The following is a 20,163-nucleotide window of genomic DNA, read 5'->3' on the forward strand; positions in this document are numbered from 1 at the left end:
AGCCTGCTGGAGACTCAGGGCGATGATGGAGACAGACACCAGCCCAGTGGACATCAGTCAACCTGGGCCCAGTCTTTGCACTTCTGGAGCTCAGAGCCTATAAGGGGAAACAGAGACACTGAGACAGGGAGAGATAGCAAGAGATAGAGAGACACATAGATACAGAGAGGACGGGAGAAATGTCCTGCACTGTAAACACAGAGCCAGAGGCAGTGAGAGAACTGCCCGTTGCTGGTGAGAGCAGTCAGAGATCCAGAGGCTCAAATGTCCCCCTGCCAGGTCTCAGTCTCTCTGTCTTTCTCCACCCGACCCCCTCCACCTCTAAGTTTAACCAGTTCTGTGTCTCTCCCCACTCCTATTTCTCCCATCTGTGGCTGTTACAGAAAGGAGGGTGAAGGAAGGGGGACTAGATTGATAACCACTGAGCACCCAGAGGCCCTACAAACACAAGGACGGGGAGATGCACAAATACACAAGCCCACACAGACTCCCACCTGGACACACACCACCATCACCACCATGCAAATGCAAACATCTCTTCACATAGGAATCAGTATAAATCCATATAAGCCTACACACATGCAAAAATACATACATAAGCACATGCGGACTCATACACAGAAACACATCAGCATGTTCACATAAATACAAACACCTCTTCACATATAAAAATCTTACAAGCACACACACAGATGCAATCGGGCATGGACAAACGTGCAAGCATAAACACACAAAGACCACAACTAGACAGTGTGTGCTCACCGTACCCACAAAAATAAACACATAATGATACAGGATAGTTAGCATGTCTCTAAGTAGACAGGGAGGTCCCTGGTGGAATCAACAAAGACAGCCATATCCTAAAATTCCAGGTTTTGAAATCACTCCTTTGCTCCAGGATAAAATGTAACAACTCCTTGAGGTTAATCATAAAGTTCCTTTTGGCCTGACAAACGGAGCAGATCGGATAGATAAGAGTGGGTTACTTTGCTAATTCCTTTAGGATGGTCAAGCAGAACAAACCTGGTAGACGAATTTGATTAGAAAGCGCCAGTTCCCTTCCTCAAACAGTTCCCCTCTTCAAACAGCTCCCCTTCCCCAAACAGGCAAGGGAAGGTATAAAAGTAAGAGCTTTTGCCTCAGTCATGGGGCCACCCCTATTCAGGACCCCCGCCCGCTCAGGAGTGTTGACTCTTTGCTTTCAATAAACTATCCTCTTCTTGAAACTCTTTGCCTCTCCTGGGTCCGTGTTTCCATTCTTCGGTCTCACGAGACACGATCCCAGCCCACACCCAGAAACTGCCGGCAGATCCAACATCATCTACATCATTTGGGGACTCCCAGGAAAATATTCCTCCATCAATAACGCGTGTGTGGACAGACACTCACGTTGACCTTGGAAATTACCACAGGATTTCTGCTGGCATCTGGGGAAGGAGAGCTGGGGCAGGGGGTGAGCAGGTCACTGGGCTGCGGGAGAGGGAAGTATGGGCCCCTTAGCACCTCTCTTTCAAGTTCACATTCCTTGACAATGATGAAATGGGAGGCGGGGAATGGGTAGAGTTATATAAGTGGGAAGAGGCAGGCTCAAGAGAAAGGGCCCAGCTTGAAACTGCAGTGGGCTGGAAGGCAGTGAGACGGGGAGCATGACGCTCAGTGTCCTCCTCCTCCTGGCTCTCCTCACAGGACTCTTGTTTCTCCTGGCCAGGGACCACCCAAAGGCACATGGCCGCCTCCCACCAGGCCCGCGTCCTCTGCCCTTCTTTGGGAACCTTCTGCAGATGGGCAGAAGAGGCCTACTAAAATATATCCTGAGGGTAAGATGCAAATGTGCGGGGTCTGAGGGTGGCTCCTTGTCTCCGTACTTGGGGATCACGCACCAGGAGTGAGCTTTCCAGGCTCAGGGATGGGGTGTGCGAAGGTTGGTGAGTAAGAGGCATGGAGCTGAAGCTCGGTGGATGGCAGTCAGATAGTCAGAGACGCCCTGCTCAGTTGGAAGTGCATGGCACTGTCCCTGGAGTGGGCAAGTGGGCATGAGGAGGTGTCTGGGTATGAGCCAAGGGTGTCGAAGTTCACATGTTCTGTCGCCACTGGAAGAGACAGAAAAAGGAGCAGTGGCAGCAATCCATCGGTTATTCCTCTGTCAGTAAAAGAGAGCAAAGTTTGACTCATGCCAGTGTCAGGACATGCAGAGGAGGAGGGGAGAATGGGGTGGAGGCTGCGTTCAGAGTGTTTCCCAGTAACCACCATGGTGACCGCATTCCTCAATCTTGGACTTGTCATCCCTTTGCTTTTAATAGAGAGAGTTTTATCACATATATGGAGGGGCCCCAAGTACATATTATTTAGTTCTCATTGTCTTCCATACCACTGGGTACCATGCTTTCCTGGAAATTCTTGGATTTAGTTTCTTCATTCAGAATTATGTGGCTAGGATTTACCTATATTGTCATGGGACTTCTTTAAATCTTGTTTACAACAAACAGCCCTGGGGGCTAGGTGAGGTGTTCTCCCCATCTCAGAGGTATAGACAGTGGGGCTTAGCCTAGGGAAGGTACTAGTTCACAGTCACAGCTGGGACTTCACAGAAGGGAAGCTGCGATCCAGCCTGGAGGTCTCTTGATCTCTAGCGTCCTCACAGACTGAAGCTGCCTAACAGTTTGGGGATCACTATATCCTTTGAGGATCTGATGAAAGTGTGGGCTCTCTCCCCTCCCAGTATCCACACACATTTTTGCATAAAATTTTGAGAGTTTCAGGGCCCTAACACTCTTTCATGGCCCTTCCAAGGATCCTCTAGGTGTCCACGTACTCCAGTATCATTGCATCTTGGAGAGAGAGAGAGACAGAGAGAGAGGACATGAGCTACTGGGTTTCATTATGGACAGGTTGGGGAGGGTGGCACTGCCCCTCCTCCACTCCCCAATATGCTCCCAAATCCTTCTGGAGTCAGACAGGCTTGGATTCGTGTTCTAGGTTCAACTCTTATTCAATCAGTCTTTTTACTGTTCTGTAAAATAAGACGGTGACAATAAGAATGCATGCCTCATGAGACTGTTCTGAGGATAAGATGGGGTATTGCATACAGCCTGGTGTATAGTAAATGCTCATTAAATGGCAGCTACTTTGATCCATTCATTCATTTATTCCCTCATTCAATAGTGATTTACTGGACCCCTTCTGTATGCCAGGGAATATTGGCATTGGACAGGACATACAAAATAAACTAAGAAGGAAATACTGGTAGACAAGAACTATGATTATAATAAGGCAGTGTGCTGTTTTAGGAATGTGGTGGGAGCTACTTTAGATTGAGTGGTGAGGGAAAGGCTCCATCCTGCTTTGTTTCCGGGCAGAGATACTGAAAGATGCAGGAGGAAGGCCTCAGAGAGAGGCAGGTGTCCCGGTGCAAGAACTCTGAAGTAGGAGCAAGTTCAGCGTGTTTGGGGGAGAACGCAAAGGCTGGATCTGAGTGAGCAAAGGGATGAGTGGGAGGAGAAGCAGCGGGGTGTTGGGGTCGTGTCACACAGGGCCCCGTGGACCGTGGTGGAGACTCGAGACCTTACTCTCAGTGAGGCGGGAGCTCTCTGGAGGGTTTGGAGCAGGTTAGGGATATTAATTAATTTACATTTTCATAGGATTACTCTGGCTTCAGGGTAAGGTGGGGTGGGTGGTGAAATGATTGCAGAGGGGACAGGAATGGGAGTAGGGAGACCAGAAGGAGGCTTTGCAGATCAGTGTGAGAGATTTTTCAGGAAACTTAACGTTTTTATGATTGTAAGTCAACTTTTTACTGAAATTTAACATCACCCTAAAAAGTGCACAAGTCAGTGAATTTTTCAAACAAAAATATTCATGTAATTGACATACAGATAAGTAACAACAGGCCCATTCCCAGAAAGTCCCTCAAGTCCCTTCCAGTCACTCCCTTCCCACTATCCTGACACAACAGGTCGTGTTACCTGGTTTTGAACTTCATATAAATAGAATTATGACATATGGACTCTTTTGTGTCTACTTCCTTTCGCTCAACATTATGCCTGCGTGTTTCATTCATGTTGTTGGGTGTAGCAGTGGTTTGTTCTTTTTCATTGCTGTGTAATATTCCATGATGCAGACATGTCACTGTATATGCTATATTGGTGGTGCTGAGCATTTTATTAATAAAGTTTTGGTGATTCTCCTTGTTCTTTATTTTGGTGAAAACAAGTACACAATTTTTTATGTATCTGGAAGTGAAGTTGATGAATCACTAAGTGTACATGTGAACTTTCAGCTTCAGTAAATGCTACTGAGCAGTTTCCCAATGGGCTTACTGGTGTTAGGATCGTTCAGATTTCATGATCACCCCCAAGAGGGCCATCACTTTCCCTTCGTGTCAGCCAAGTAGGTGGTTCAGGGTAGTTCTCTGGGGGAAATCGTTGGGAGGCAGACAGCAAGTTGAAGTTGGGTCACAAGAAGGATGGTTGTCTAGTTGCGATACCAGGGAGATCTGACCAGACTCAAGGGTATGGGCCGGGGTGATATTAAACATATTTAACCATCTGTACTACTTGGGGTGCCAACCAATCATGCAGACCCTGTGGGTCATGGGTTAATCCTTTAGTTTCTGGGTCCTGGGAAAATGAAAGACAGATTGGGGTGGGGGGTTTGAGGTGGTGGTTAATTACCAATCTATAAGTAAGTGTTTTAATGGTTTAGCAACTGGGATGACCACAGAAGTGCATACTAATGGCAACCCTGGGTGTGGGTATGCTTGGCAGCTCCGAGACAAATACGGCGATGTTGTCACGGTGTACCTGGGGCAAAGGCCTGTGGTCATGCTATGTGGGATAGAGACCATTCGGGAGGCCCTGCTGGGCCAATCTGAGGCCTTCTCTGGTCGGGGGAAAATTGCCGTTCTTGATCAAACCTTCCAGGGATATGGTAAGAGCCTTATAGGCACCGGGAGGGGGTGGGGGATGGAGGATGGGGGTTGGGGAAGGTGAGTCTGGGAAGGGAGGATAAGGGGTGGAGAGGGACCCAGAATTTCCTTCCGACTTTCCCTGCAACCCATGCCTGTCTATACCCCAGGTGTGATCTTTTCCAACGGGGAATGCTGGAAGACCCTTCGGCAATTCTCTTTGGCCACCTTGAGACACTTTGGGAAGGGGAAGCGGAGTGTGGAGATGCTGATTCAGGAGGAGGCTCAGTGTCTGGTGGAGGAACTGCGGAAATCTCAGGGTGAGCCTGGGGAATGGGAAGGAAAGAAAGAGTGAAAAAGAGAGGTGCAGGGTGCAAAGCAACAGAAAGACAGGAGGTTTATGTGGCAGAGGAAAAAGAGAGGTAGAGATAAAGACAGAGCCTGAGAGATCATCAGACAGAGGGATGGGGACACAGACAGGGGCATGGAGATGGGCAGAGACGGGTAGGAGAGGGACACAGGGAGCCAGAAGAGATGCAGGGTGCAGTGTCGAGAATAACTCAAAGACATAAGCTTAGACATTAGCACACTGTTTACTTGTGTTCAGGGAAGTCATGGATTAATTGTATCTATCCAAGGCAAAAACAGGGCTTACATAAAGGAAAACAAAGAGAGAAAAGGGAAAAGTACAGACATTTTGAAAAGTACAAACTGTGTTTTTCTCTCCTGGGTGCACTACTGACGAGCTGGCAGCGAGCAAGGAGGGCACTTGGGGTTTTCTGCTCTTGGCACTTTCAGTTGTTTTTAGATTCTCCATAAACGCGTGTTTATGAGCTATAAAGGTGACAGGGTCCTTTCTCCAGAGATTGCGAGACATAGATGCGGAGGCTGGGAGGGAGAGGCAGAGGCGGAGACAGAAGGCACAATACAGGAAAAGGACAGAGAGAGGGACTGAGAAGAAATACAGGAGGAAACACAGTGACACAGACAGAGAGACAGAGAAGGAGAAAGAGACCAAGTTGGAGGGACTGAGACAAAGAGACACACAGAGGCAGAGAGAGTGGAAGGAAGACACTCGGAGAGGCAGAAAGAAACAAAGGCAGAGGAAATTAGAGAGACAGACAGGCTCAAGAAAGGATCTGCAGACGAACCAGAGAAGATGGGCAGAGGAGACCGGCAGAGAGGGGCTGCCTGACCTGACCTTGACTGACATTCCTGGGCTCACAGCCCACCCTCCCTGAAACACTGAGATCCTGGCTCATACAAACATCAGATAACAAGTACAGAAGGATTTCCTGAAGACCAGAGTCCTCTAGAAGTTAACAAAAGAAGAGAAGGGGAATGACAGAAAAGGGACAGGGAAAACAGTGTTTTAATTTGTACATGCAATGGATTCAACACCTGCACTGTGCTCACCCTGCCCTGGGAATTAACTGTACCTGTTCCCAGAGTCAGAGCTGGGGCCTACGAGGGACCAACCTCACAGTCTCTGTCGCTGGGTTGCCTGGGTCTGAGTCCTGACCCCAGCAGTGAGTCACATGGTCGAAAGACTTAACCTCTCTGTTTACCCTTATATGAAATGGGGATAATAACAGAACTGCACCTTCCTCACAAAGTAGAGGTGAGAATTAAATAAAATAATATGAGAAGTGCTTAGACTAAGGGCCTGGCACATCATACGGGCCAATGAGTGTTAGCTGTTAGTATTCCTATTTTCTTTATCATTACTGAGTGACAGAAGACAGTCACACAGAGATGGGGCAGAAACCAGATTCTCCCTAGGCATTTGAGTCTGTGTCCTGACCTGCTGCCCCCTCCTCCTAGGAGTGTTCCAGGACCCCGTTTTCTTCTTCCACTCCATCACAGCCAACATCATCTTCTCCGTTGTCTTTGGAAAACGCTTTGCCTACAGAGATCCTGAGTTCCTGAAGCTTCTGGACAAGTTCTACCAGACCTTCTCGCTCTGCAGCAACTTCTCCAGCCAGGTCAGGGAGAGTGTGAGGGCAGGTCGGGTGAGGTGGACATCCAGGGCACGGGGAAGGGGTGGTCTGCTTTGGGGCCATAGAAACTCAGCTTAGGGTTGGAAGAGTGGCAGCGACAACAGGGAGAGACAGGGTCACAGGCACCTGGAGGGAGAGAGAGATGGTGGGACAGAGACTGAGAGACCAAGAGAAAGAAAGGGGAGTGATGGAGGAGGCAGAAATGGAGAGTCAGAGAATTAGAGGGAGAGACTAAGAAAACGAGGGCTTGGAAGAGAAAGAAGAAAAGAAAGAAGAAAGAAAACAAGGCAGAAAAGGGCAGAGATAAGGAGATCCTATGAGATAGAGTTGAAAATGTGTATGTGTGTGAGAGAGAGAGAGCTAGAGAGAAAGAGAGAGAGAGAGAGAGACAGAGAGAGAGAGAGACAGAGAGACAGAGAGAGAGACAGAGATTCCTCTTGGAGGTTTTAGGGCCCAGGAGGGCTGCCTTTTCCTGCGATTCGCTAGCTCAGCCCCAGGAGGACCTCACAGCCCCTTCTCTCCCACAGATGTTTGAGTTCTTCTCCAACATCGTGAAGTACATTCCTGGCGCACACAGGCAAATCTACAGAAACCTGGAGGACGTGAAAGTCTTCATTGGTCGCAGTGTGGAGAAGCACAGGGAGACCTTGGAACCCAGCGACCCACGGGACTTCATCGATACCTTCCTGCTCCGCATGGAAGAAGTGGGGTTTGGGAAAAGGAAAAGGGAACAGAGGGAGAAAAAGATGAGGGGTTGAGAAGAAGAGAGAAAGAAGAAGGGGAGAGAAGAACAGAGGATGAGGAAGGGAGATTAGGAAAAGGTGGGGGAGATGTGGAAAGGAACGGAAGGGAAAATGGAAGGAAGGAGAAAGTGGAGAAAGTAGGGAGGGGAGAGAGAGAGAGAGCGAGAGAGAGCGAGAGAGAGCGAGAGAGAGAGAGAGAGAGAGAGAGAGAGAGAGAGAGAGCGAATACGGAACAGGACAAGGAATAAAAGTACAGCAACAGGTAAAAAGACCCACAGAGGCAGAAAGACGCTGGGAGAGGAAGCCAGACAAACACACCGAAGAGATGAAGACATGGATTGAAACAGTGACAGAGTTGGAGAGAGACTGAGAGAGACAGAGATAGATAATGGATGGACACGCAGAGGATAGAGAGAAAAGTAAAATTGGCCAGGTGGTGTGAGAGACCCAGAAACAAGTGGAGGGAGACTGGAGACATGAGTGTAGCAAGGCTCCAGCCTCCCCTGACCCAACTCTGTTCCTCTGGACCCAGGAGAAATCTGACCCGAACAGTCAGTTCCACCAACAGAACCTCATCACCACTGTTCTCTCACTCCTCTTCGCGGGTACCGAGACCGTCAGCACCACTCTTCACTATGGATTCCTGCTCCTGCTCAAATACCCCCACATCACAGGTGGGCTGGCTGGGACAGCCAATCAAGGGGCGTCTCTGACCCCTTTGTGGCTGCAGAAGTGGGGTAGGGGTCCTGCTTGAATGAGAGAGGCAGCATTCCCCTCTTATGTCAGGAACACTGAAGGATTGAATGAGTGGTGAACTAAGCCAGCCCTGCTGGTGGATGGACAAATGAAAAATCTGTCAATCTGTTCTCTCCCTGTTTTTGCCAATCACTTAAAGATTGACTCGTCCGTCCGTCCATCCATCCATCCATCCATCCATCCATCCATCCATCCATCCGTCTGCACTTTTGTCTATTAATTGATCTGATACTTTCATCTATGATTCACCCAAGAGCATACACTTCCATTCCTCATTTGGATTAACTGATTCATTTATTGATCCTTTGAAATAGTGGTTAATTAAATGAACTCTTTATCATTGATCCATTGGCTCATTTATCCATTCATTCATTCATGCACCCATCTAGTCCTTTTATGAACTCGATTTCAGTCCTTAATCCTTCCATCACTCAGTCTTTCAATTCATCCTTGTACCCTTCTCCCCCTTCATTTATTCATTCAATAATTCACTCATTGATTGATCTTTGATTTATTCATTTATCATCAAGACATCCATCCATTTATTACTTTATTTACCTATTTTTTCCATTAATTTGTTTGTTCACTTATTCCTGCATAAATCTAGCCATCCATCCATTCATGTGATTTATTAGTTTAATTAGGTTGATTTATTTATTTGTCTTGGGACCATTTATTAATTAATGATTTATTAACTCACCTACTGATTGATAAATAAATACATACATCTAATATTAATGTTCTTCTACACATCAGTCTTTTCATTTATGAATTGATTGATTAATTGATGTATTCATTTATTTATCCAGTTGTTCTTGGGTTGATCTATTGATCTATTTCACTGTTATGCTTCTGAGGACCCAGAATAGTGCATCATCTATAATACACACGTAATAAATATTAGTTGATTTTCTACTCATATTAGAGGGGGAATTTTGACAGGTTCATAGCCTCGAGTTCTTTTTATTTTCCCTTTTTTAACTTCTTTTACATTTTTTTAGCCTTGAGATCTTAATCTGAAATTCTATGGAAAATTGTGCATGTGTGTGGTGTGTCTGTGTGTGTGTTCACTTGTGCACATGGGGAGAGAATCCATAACATTCATTAAACATCAACGTGGGAATTTTTCTTGCTTCCTCCTTTGCCTCCCCCACCCCAAGCTGGTTGCTCTGAGGGATGTTTGTTACCCTCTATTATAGTTTTTTTCCAGGCTCATTGGCGCATAGAAAGCAGTGTCTCTGCTGAAATGCCTCTTTAAATGAGGTTTTCTGGTTCCACTCTTCTGTGCAGAGAGAGTCCACAGGGAGATTGATCAAGTGATTGGCTCACATCGGCTTCCAGTCCTTGATGACCGAACGAAAATGCCATATACTGACTCAGTCATTCATGAGATTCAGAGATTCGGGAACCTCATCCCCATGGGCGCGCCCCACATGGTCACCGAAGACATTCAATTCCGAGGGTACTTCATCCCAAAGGTGAGGCCAGCTGGTGTGATCACATTTCTCTGGTGTGGGCATCCTGGGTTCTCTTAATCTCCAAGTTTGACCTCTTGTTGTTTTATCACTAGGGCTTCTTGTTTTGTTTCATTTTTGTTTTGTTTTCAAGGGTGGGGTGGGGAAGACAATGGCAATATCTTTGATCTTGTCATCATCTCTCAGGGCACTGAAGTATTTCCCATCTTGAGCTCCGCTCTCAATGACCCATGTTACTTTGAAAGCCCACACACCTTCAACCCTGACCACTTTCTGGATGCTAATGGGGCACTAAAGAAGAATGAAGCTTTTATCCCTTTCTCCCTAGGTAAGTTGGATCCATACTCACTTCCCCAGACACCAAAGTGCAGTTGTCTTCCCCTCCTTAAAACAATCAAGGAGAGGTCTTTGTTTATGGAGTAGTTAGTATGTTCCAGTTGTGTTACCTGCGTTATCCCATGCCATATTCACTGCCACCATTGAGAAGTGAGATCTCAACCCAATGGCACATCTTGGTAAGCTGGACCAAGGGCAAGTGTGTTAACCTCCTTACACCTCCGTATAAAATATCTGTTGAGCATTAATCTGAGCCCAATTCTTTACTGGGGGCCAAAGGAAATGCATCAGACATGTCACATGGAGACATAGACCCTGCCTCATGAAATTTACAGTCCAGCAGGGGAGATGGACAGTCATCATATAGCCACAAAGTAATGTCTAATTTTAAGATTGAATGCCTGAAATCTGTTTAGAACTGCTTGGCACAAAGTAAGTGCTCATAGGCGCTATGGTTATTATGATCATTATTATTAATCATAGCTGTGATAAGCACTCTAAAGGGGGCTTGGGGAGCACAAAATGGGAAGTACTGACTACTCCTGGTTGGTTAGTGACGAAAAACCTCACCTGAAGCCCTGGCTTCTATGCTAAAGATCTCATGGGTGAATATCAACCAACCACTGGAAAGAAGCACAGGGAAGGCTAAGTGCAAGGCCTGAAGGTCGATACAGCGTGGCACATGTGAGAACCTAGAAGAGCCCAGGGAACCCGGGTTGTAGATTACAACAGGGGACAAAGGTGAAGAGCTCAGCTGGAGCCTCGACAGCTGAGGGGAGCTGGGGTTTATCCTGTTGGCACTGAGGAGCTGGGGAGGGTCTTGACATGCCTTGACTTGTCTCTATCCCCATTCTGCACTCTTTGGCCCCATGCAAAGAAAATCCAAGCCCAGAGTCCTCACTTTTGGGGGCTACGGGAAGATCCCAGAATCAAGTTCCTAGTCTTGAGGTCTATCAGCAACTTCAGTGGCCCAGGGCCCTTGGCTCTGCCCAGTGCAATGGCCTCCCCTCTCATTTCACCTTAAATGAGAGTCTGGGGATATGTGGGTGGTGGGGGGAGGGTCAATTCCTTCATTCAATAGTTTTGTCCTAAGTTTAGAGAGAGATAGAAATATAGAGAAATAAGGACAGAGACAGACAAATTAGGATAGAGTGAGTGAGAAACAGAGAGAAAGGCAAGGAGAGACACAGAGGAAGAGAGATATAGGAAGATAGTGGCAGAAAGAGACAGAGGGTGAAAGTGAGACAACAGAGGTGGGAAAAGAAGGAGGAGGAGGAGGGAGAGGAGGAAAAAGAAGGAGAAACGCAGAATAAGAGATAGAGAGAAAAAAGAGAGGGACATACGAGTAAGTAGAGAGGAAGAACCGGTGAAGGAGAGAAAAGGGATCTGTAGAGAGAGGTGAAACATGAGAGGGAGAGAGTTGCAGACAGAATCAGATCCAAATAGACAGAGACCAGGAGTCAAACAAGATTGAGGAAAGCAGGAAAAAAGAAAAGAAGAGAATAAGCGAAGAACAGAGAACCAGTGCCTGAAAAGAGGTCAGAGAGAAACACTGAGGTGACTGCTATGGGCAGAAAGACAAACCTAGCCACAAAGGTGAGAGCCAAAGACCTACCACAGGGTATCCTAAGGACAGCCCAGGGGTGGGAGAATGGAGTGGGAGGGAGATAGCAGGCTGTTCTGGAAAGAGGTGGATTATAGAGCCGGTTACAGGAGAGGAACCAGCCCAGAGCCCTACCCCCAGGATTTCTGAGCTCATGTCTCCGAGTTTCTGAATGTGCCAACAATGTGGACCCTCCCCCAGGCACTTCCACACATGCACACTATCTAACAACTTGCAAGGTCTAAGAAATGCCTGGAAACCCATCCTTGAAATGGCCTTTCCAAGGTTGTCAGCTTGTAGATGAAGAACCACTAAGTAAGGGGAGAGGCTCTCCATGTGTCTGCCTCAGCTGCATTTGTCCTCATTTCTCTCCAAGCAAGTGGTTTACAACCTATTGGTGGGGCGAGGGGTGTGTACGTGGAAACCTTACACCTCTGAGAATGTGATGGGAGGCATAGACTCCCATCTCATGTGCATAAGTCCCATTCACAGATTTATAGACAATATGGAGTTTGAGGGGAACTCTTGAAGCCCATGACTTTCAGACTGAGATAAGAAGATAGACAATTATATGCAGTGCCAAACACACACCCCTCACTCCCCACCACATGCACCCAGAACAAAACACAAAGTACTAACTAACCTATAGGATCCTTAGTATGGACCAAGTATTAGTACCCACCACGTGGGGTTATTGAGAGATTCAAGAATTTTCACAAATATTAACTTCTTTTACCTCACAATAGGACTATGAGATAGGTACCATTCTCCTAATGCTAAGTCAGCACTAATCACACACCTATACACCCCATGTGGAGACACACACACTCACACATCCAACCAGGTGAAGGTCTTTAGACTCTGTGGGGCCAACTGAACCCTTGAAAATCTGACAGAAACTACAAACCCTCCCCTGGAAAAATGAGCAATGCACTTCCACCCAAAGATTTGCATCTAGTTTCAGAGGGTTTGGGATGCCCCTAAAAGTCCACCTGAATTGTATGTTAAAGGCTAGTCCCATGCAAATAGATTGCAATAGACACAGGTGTCTGGGCTTTGGGCAAAGAACGTGCATGCATTCTGGGTGATCCACATTTGTGATCCTCTGTGCCCACAGGGAAGCGCATTTGTCTTGGCGAAGGTATCGCCCGCATGGAATTATTCCTCTTCTTCACCACCATCCTCCAGAACTTCTCCCTGGACAGCCCCGTGGCCTCTGAGGATATTGACATCACACCCCAGGAGGAGGGACTGGGCAGGGTGTCCCCAAACTACCAGATCCGCTTCTTGTCCCGCCGAGGGGGTTAAAGGAAGGGGTCAAAGGATTCCAGGGTCATAAAATATCCCCACCTCTGCAGGGAACGCTCCCTGACTCTCCATGTTTTCTTGCACCTGAGAGATGTGCTCCAAGCCAGTATCCATCCCCCTCCTTGGTTGCCACCTCCATGTAGTCTCATCTCCTTCCTTCATGCTGTAGCTCTTCGAAATACTCAAGGAGGTTTTTCCTTTCCTCTGGAATTCCAGGAGTGGTATGTATACAGAAACTGGAGGCTGAAAGGGGAAACTCAACTCAGGATTTCTCTACAGTTCTGCCACCCAGGCCACAGCTCACCTTGAGTGACTTCTCCCTTCTCAGAACAACCACAGCCTCCATTTATCAACTCCGTGCTCCATGAGCTGTGCAGATATGATCTCTCTTGAATCTCTCAATGGCCCCACGTGGTGGGTACAATGATCATGTCTATTGTATAGATGAGTAAACAGAGGCCGGGCATAGGTGTCAATTGTCCGAGGTCACATGGCTAGTGAGTGGAGAACCAAGATTCACACTCTATCTTCCTGGCTATAGAACTCAAACTCTTTACTAAAGCTCCCTCCCCATATGTTTTTAAATAAAAGTGAAATTCACAGAACAAAAAAGAATCAAGAATTTTAAAGAACGTAATTTAGTGCTTTCTATGTCTCTGGATTTGCCTTTTCTACGTATTTTAACAGAATGGAATCACACAATATGTGATCGTTTGTGACTGGCTTCTTTCACTTAGAGTGATATTTTTGAGGTTCATCCATGTTGTGCCCCACCACAGTCCTCCTGCCTCCTCATCTCACTGCCTCTCCCTTTTCTGTCCAACATGAAAGTGTGTCCTCAGCCCCGGCTCCCTGATTTGTGTGATTATAAAATGGTGGCTTGGATTCCCTGATATTCCCCTTGAAGTCCTCTTAGACTCAAAAAAACATCCAAAGCCTGACATATTTGGGTCAGGTGGTGATCTGTGCCATTTTACATGTGACCCATTTATTGTCAGGTCACAATAAATGACCTGCTCACCTTTCCAGAAGGTGACTATTTCTCCTTCACCTCAACGCCAGCTCCATGAAGGCAAACCTGTTGTCTTGTTCATCACGGTTCTGTCAGCACGTGGAACAGTGTGTGGCTTAGAATAAATGTTCAAAACATTCGTTGAGGAATGGCTAAGTTAAGCAATGCCCAAAACTACCAACATGGAGCTAGGTTTCCCCATCAGATCATGCGTCCTCCATATCTCCCTCTGTTCTCATGCCCTGAAGAATCCTTGGCCTCAGATGCCCCAATTCTGCCTACCAGCTGTTCTCGATCCCTGTTGTCACACAGCAGCATGCCTGTCTGTCCCCTCGTACCCACCCCTATAAAGAAAGAAGAGTCTGTGAGACTATTCCTTTTAGGGACATTGCTTCACCTTTATGCCGTCTCCTTGTTTGGCCCCAAAGAATGGCTGTCTAGCCAATGATGGGTAAGATTCCTCAAGAAAGGAACGACCTAAGACAGGCACAGTCGTGTGGGACCAGCAGGAGAACTCACGGGGTTGATAGAGGTGGGCATAGACCCCCACGTTCCCCCGTCTAAGGAGAGCTTCTGCCTCTGTGGCTGTACTCCTTCCCACAACCTGCTTGGGAAGTGATAACATCAGTTCTCCAACTCAGTAAGTTTTCAACATAAAGGTTTTGTCCCCTGGAGAGGTACAAACAATAGTTATTTATACATCATGGGACTTTTGGCAGGCAAGGATGATTGGTTTGAACCAGTTTTCTGGTATGGTGTATGAGACTCACAGTAAAAACAATGCTACTTCCTTGTATGTGCGTCAATAAAAGCCACAAGGTGGCCCAACTCGGGGCTCTCTGTCCTTTGAGGCTGAGACCCTTGGCCCCTGTTTCAAAACTTTCTTGATTTCTGTTTCTTTCTTAACCCTTCGCCGCCCCTTCTCGTTCTCTCACTGCCCATGTTGCACTGGATGCGACAGATCCCTCATAAGCAATGCCACCCTTTGACAAAATTGGCTGAAAGCCACCCTTGCAAAAACTATGAAACCAGGCTTCACATGTCCCATCAGCTGGTGCACCACCATTTCCTGAGGGAGGCGCTCTTTGTTCATGGGTGTTGCCCACTAGGGTACCTCAGGCCAGCCAGGGGCCAATGGGGAAGTGCCTGTGTGACCCAACCGAGATGCAAAACCTTCTGGCCTCTGTAGCACCTGCCAACTTTGGGCTGGCTATTGCCTCTGGAGAGTTATAAGAAGTTCTGCCAAGGTACATGTCTGGTGTATTGTTTCCCACCAACCACAGAAAAAAACAACCAACAACAGAACAACTTACCTTTCAGGAGAGAGAGCAGGATGGAAGGCAGGCGTAGCGAGGACCGTGACGCTTTGAGCCATCCTGCTCCTCACTGTCCTCATAGGCCTCTTGCGACTCTGGGGCCACCCCACCTCCTGGGGCTGCCTCCCTCCTGGACCTCAGCCTCTGCCCTTCTTGGGAACATTTTGCAAATAGACTGCAAGGGCCTTCTCAAGTCCTTCCAGGTGTTGAGAAGGGGAAGCAGGAGGTGTGTGGATGGGAAAAGTTCATGGGCAGCAAGGCAGTTGGGAATCGAACTTTTGAAGGGACTTCACAGGCCAGCTTGGGGCTTATCTTCTTTCAGCCACAATCTGGCCAATGTGCCCACTAGAGAAGCTTTTGGAATTCCTATGAGTAAGAGTGGAGAAAAGGGAGACAGGAGGGAGAAGTTCTGATAGACTTGAGGCTTTGAGCTGTGGTCTTTCTGATTTGGGAGGGAGAGGGACTAGAGCTCCGATGTGGGGAGTCTCTGCAGTTCTTAAAATAGAAGCTGGGAAGGTTCTTAGAGAAGCTGAGAGAGGAAGACACTTGGGGTGAGGGCTGTGTGGGAGAATTGGGGGCTATGAAGTTCAAGTCTCTGTTCCACCCAGATGGGACTGCAGCCAGTGGGGTTTAAGCCACACTGGAAGTGTAACCCAGGTGTGAGTGTGGAGACCCTTCTCTTGAGCTGGGACTGAGATCTGGACCCTTTCCCACAGCTGCAGGAGAAATATGGGGATGTCTTCACAGTATTCCTGGGGCCCGGGCCTGTCATCGTCCTGTGTGGGTACGAGGCGCTGAAGGACACCCTGGGGGATCGGCTGAGGCTTTCTCTGGCCGAGGGCACATCGCCATTGTTGACCCCATCTTCCAGGGAACTGGTGTGGGGACTGGGACAGGAACAGGGACCATCCCATGCTTTCTCCAACCTTCCCTCCATGCCCCACCAATCGGGCGTGGTCTTCACCAGTGGAAAATCTTGGGAGGCCCTTAGGCGATTCTCTCTGGCCACCATGCAGGACTTTGGGATGGGGAAGCAGAGCATTGAGAAGCGAATCCAGGAGGAGGCTTAGTGTCTGGTGGAGGAACTGCAGGAATCCCAGGGTGACCCGGGGGCCAGGACCAGGGGGTGGAGGGACAGGCAAGGGGTGGGTGAGATGGGGACAGAGACGGAGTGAGAGAACATGACTGATGGACAGACCCAGATACAGAAACAGAGAGATGCAAAGACAGGTTCAGAGACCGAGGGAAGGGAACAGAGACAAAAAGAGAACGAGGAAGATAGAGAGACAGAGACTAGGGAGGAGAGAAAGAGAGGCAGAGAAAGCAGGCAGACACAGAGAACAGAGACAGAGGGAAAACAAGACAGCAAAACTGAGCACACTGACATAGATCGATCCAGAGCCCTAGACTGAAAATGGTAAAGATAGAAATAGAGTCGGGAAACACAGAGTGTCAGTGAGGCCAAGGAGAAGGCGCACAAAGACAGATGGGGCTTACAAAGACAGAGCATGAAGAGGCTGAGTCTCAAAGGAGTCCGAGACAAGGCCAGAATCAGATACCACTGCACCAAGAAAGTCAGACCAAGAAAACAAGTCACGGTGGAGGAGACTCCCAGAAAGAAAAGCTGAGATGCAGAGGCCAGTGAAAGCTAGTCTGGCCAAGAGAAAGAGGAAGAAACCAATCACACACTCTAAGACTGCACTAGTCAAGTCAGAGCAACCCAGAAGGACAATGCGGGAAAGCCCCCTTAACAGATCCTCTCTCCCCAGGGGCCTCTCTGGATCCTACCTCCCTCCTTAACTCCATCACAGCCAATATCGTCTGCTCTAATGTCTTTGGAGTGTGCTTTAATTACCAGGACCCCAGATTCTTACAGCTGCTAAATTTACTGAATGCGATCTTCACCAGTATCAGCTCTTTCTACAGCCAGGTAAGGCCACAGATTCCAGGGTGGCCAGGAATCAGGGTGAGTGGACCCCAGTAAGATGTTTTCTGTCCTGAACAGCAAAGCAAGAAGGCATCGAGAGGTTGGTTTTCTAGGCACACACTTCACCCCCTGCACCCTGTCAGGTGAGGTGATTAGTCAGAATGGAGGTAGCAATTAGGTCTTCTACAAGGGTGGACTGTGAGAGAAGAAATCTCAGCGGATATAAGAGTGACTGGGACAGAGTGCAGCTGTTCATGCGCCAGAGAGGGTGTGAATGTATGCATTTGGGTCTGCTCAGGTGGGAGGCTCATTCTCCAAGTCCTGGGGTGGATGGGACCCTTCAGATGTTGCTGTGTGCAATGTACAACCTCAACACCCACAGCACAAGCCCAGTGACTGGAACAGGTTCTGGGGCCTTTCCTGCTTCCCTCTAGATGTTTGAACTCTTCCCTGGCATCTTGAAACACTTCCCTGGCACCCATATTCGCTTGTTCAGCCTTAGTTAAGATGTGGAAGATTTTGTCATTGAGGTCATTGAGAGGCACTGGAAAACCCTGGACCTCAGCGCCCCAAAGGACCTAATTGATTCCTTTCTGCTCCCCATGGACGAGGCAAGGACTGCTGGATTGGGGTGGGTGTTGGGAAACAGAGTGATGGACACATTACTGACATTGAGCTAGTCTGTTTGGAGCACGAAGTTCGTGTTGCTTAAATATTGAAATACTTCCCTAAGGTTGATAGGAAAGCCATTGGACCAACCCCCTTCCCCTCAGTCCTTCCTCAGCCTCCCATGGACCACCGTTTGGAATGCCTTTTTAAAAGGCAGCAACTATTAAAGAGCTCACAGCGGGGGGCCTCAGAAACGATGCTTGCCCTTCCATGCTGATTGGTCCAAGACCCATGTATGTTCTGATTGGTCAGAGGCCCAAGCCTGTTTTGATGTCAGTTCCGGTTGGTTGGAAGCTGATGTCTTTCTAGTTGATCTGACTAACTGTGGGGACAGAGCCCCAGAAAGCAGTTTCCAGGCTCTCGGCCTCACATAGACAGGTGCTGGCTCAGGTAGTAAATGGCCATCAATGTGATTGGATGGCCATCAGCTGTGGCTAGTTGGCCGTCAGCTGTAACCAGTGAGCCATTGGCCACTAATATAACTGCTGTGGCTACGCTAGCAAAAAGAAAAAAAAAATGGGGGCTAGCAAGAAGATGGTGGCTGAGTCTGCAAGCGGAGCAATGAGGGTTGAGAATTGTGTGGCTCCTGTTTCCTGTTTCTCCGACCCAGCCACCAGCGAGAGTATAGTGGTATGACTCCCCCATCTATGGCTCCGTGGGTGTTCCTTTTTGGCCTCACCATATCCTGCGTTCTTGTGTGGGGAGTGGGAGCAGAGACCCCACAGGCCTCCCCGCATGACACTAACCAATCAAGTGAGTTAAATATATTCAATATGTCCCTCGAAATGATAGTGGCAAGGGCCAATCAGGAAAGCAAAGACACCTAAGGAGATAATAACAACAACAAAATGTCTTAAGTCCTAACATTTATTGAGCACTTACATACATCGTATCAAAACAACCCCAGATGATGAACTGTAGCACAGAGAGGTTAAATTCCTTACCCAAAGGCACACATCTAGTAAATGGTAGGGCCTGAGTCTGAACCCAGGCAGTTTGGCTCCAGGCCCCAACCTTTTGGCTTTGAATAGACAAAAAATGAAATAAGGAAAAAGAATAACTGGCTTGGAATAACATGGGGTTGGGTGGAGAGAGAAAAAAGAAAGACCCCAAAAACTCGAATCTCTGCAAGAGGAATAGTTAAGGATTGTCCTTTGTTGTCCCCAGGTGTTCTCTGATCCTGAGAGTGTGTTCCACCATAAGAAACTCATCCACATGGAGGTCCAGCTGTTTTTCGCTGGCAGGGAGGCCTCCAGCCCCACTCTGCACTATGGGTTTCTTCTGCTTAAGAACCCTGATCTCTTAGGTAAACTGGGCGTCTGGTGTGTGGGGGCAGAGAAGGACCAGGTTCTCTGAGGCCATGATGAAAGGCGGTTGGGTGATGGGTGGAAAACAAACAACCTCTGTCCTGATCAGTCTGAAAAATATAAAAATCCACCCCTGTAGAGATTTGTAACTTATAATAAAGCTTTGTCACTGACAGAGCTCTTTGAAGTTGACCAGGTACTTTACAGTTTACAAAATACTTTTTCATTCAATGAACCATTCTGTGGTTTAGCATGTACTTTCCTTTTTTATATCAATTGATGCAGCAAAAGCATTTGACAAGATACAATATCCATTTATGATTAAAACACTTAATAAAATATGTATAAAAGGAAAATACCTTAACCTAATAAAGGCCATATATGACAAACCCTCAGCTAATATAATTAATGGTGAAAAACTGAAGCCCTTTGCTCTACGTTCAGGAACATGACAGGGCTGTCCCCTATCACCTCTGCTTTTCAACATAGAGTTGGAAGTCCTCACCAGTGCAATCAGGCAAGAGAAAGAAATAAGAGGCATCCAAATTGGAGAAGGTTGCCAGTTCAGTTCCTCGACTCCCGCAAGGGATGGTGGGCAGCGCCCCCTGCAATTAAAATTGAACATGGCAGGGCCGGCCCGGTGGCTCAGGCGGTTAGAGCTCCATGCTCCTAACGCCGAAGGCTGCTGGTTCGATTCCCACATGGGCCAGTGGGCTCTCAACCACAAGGTTGCTGGTTCAACTCCTCGAGTCCCGCAAGGGATGGTGGGCTCCGTCCCCTGCAACTAACAATGACAACTGGACCTGGA

General features: G+C 47.8%; 1 protein-coding gene and 1 pseudogene across 1 annotated transcript; both read left to right on the top strand.

Annotated features, from left to right (window-relative positions):
* The first annotated feature begins 1,591 nt into the window (after positions 1 to 1,591).
* On the top strand, positions 1,592 to 13,824 carry LOC109458115 (cytochrome P450 2B11). The gene is made up of 9 exons (XM_019751521.2): positions 1,592 to 1,817; positions 4,764 to 4,926; positions 5,074 to 5,223; positions 6,728 to 6,888; positions 7,431 to 7,607; positions 8,179 to 8,320; positions 9,693 to 9,880; positions 10,064 to 10,205; positions 12,934 to 13,824. Exons 1-9 carry the CDS (start codon positions 1,647 to 1,649, stop codon positions 13,122 to 13,124), a joined length of 1,485 nt encoding a protein of 494 aa, XP_019607080.2. The 5' UTR covers positions 1,592 to 1,646; the 3' UTR covers positions 13,125 to 13,824.
* A 759-nt stretch (positions 13,825 to 14,583) lies between these two features.
* Positions 14,584 to 19,404, top strand: LOC141567667 (cytochrome P450 2B11-like; annotated as a pseudogene).
* The last annotated feature ends 759 nt before the right edge of the window (positions 19,405 to 20,163 follow it).

Source organism: Rhinolophus sinicus, linkage group LG11 (genome assembly GCF_036562045.2).
Source record: "Rhinolophus sinicus isolate RSC01 linkage group LG11, ASM3656204v1, whole genome shotgun sequence".
In the NCBI taxonomy this organism is placed as follows: domain Eukaryota; kingdom Metazoa; phylum Chordata; class Mammalia; order Chiroptera; family Rhinolophidae; genus Rhinolophus; species Rhinolophus sinicus.

Coding starts and splice junctions, on each gene's coding strand:
- LOC109458115 (XM_019751521.2), top strand. CDS start 1,647: ATGACGCTCAGTGTCCTCCTCCTCCTGGCTCTCCTCACAGGACTCTTG. Junction 4,927..5,073: donor TCAAACCTTCCAGGGATATG/GTAAGAGCCTTA, acceptor TCTATACCCCAG/GTGTGATCTTTTCCAACGGG. Junction 9,881..10,063: donor GAGGGTACTTCATCCCAAAG/GTGAGGCCAGCT, acceptor ATCATCTCTCAG/GGCACTGAAGTATTTCCCAT.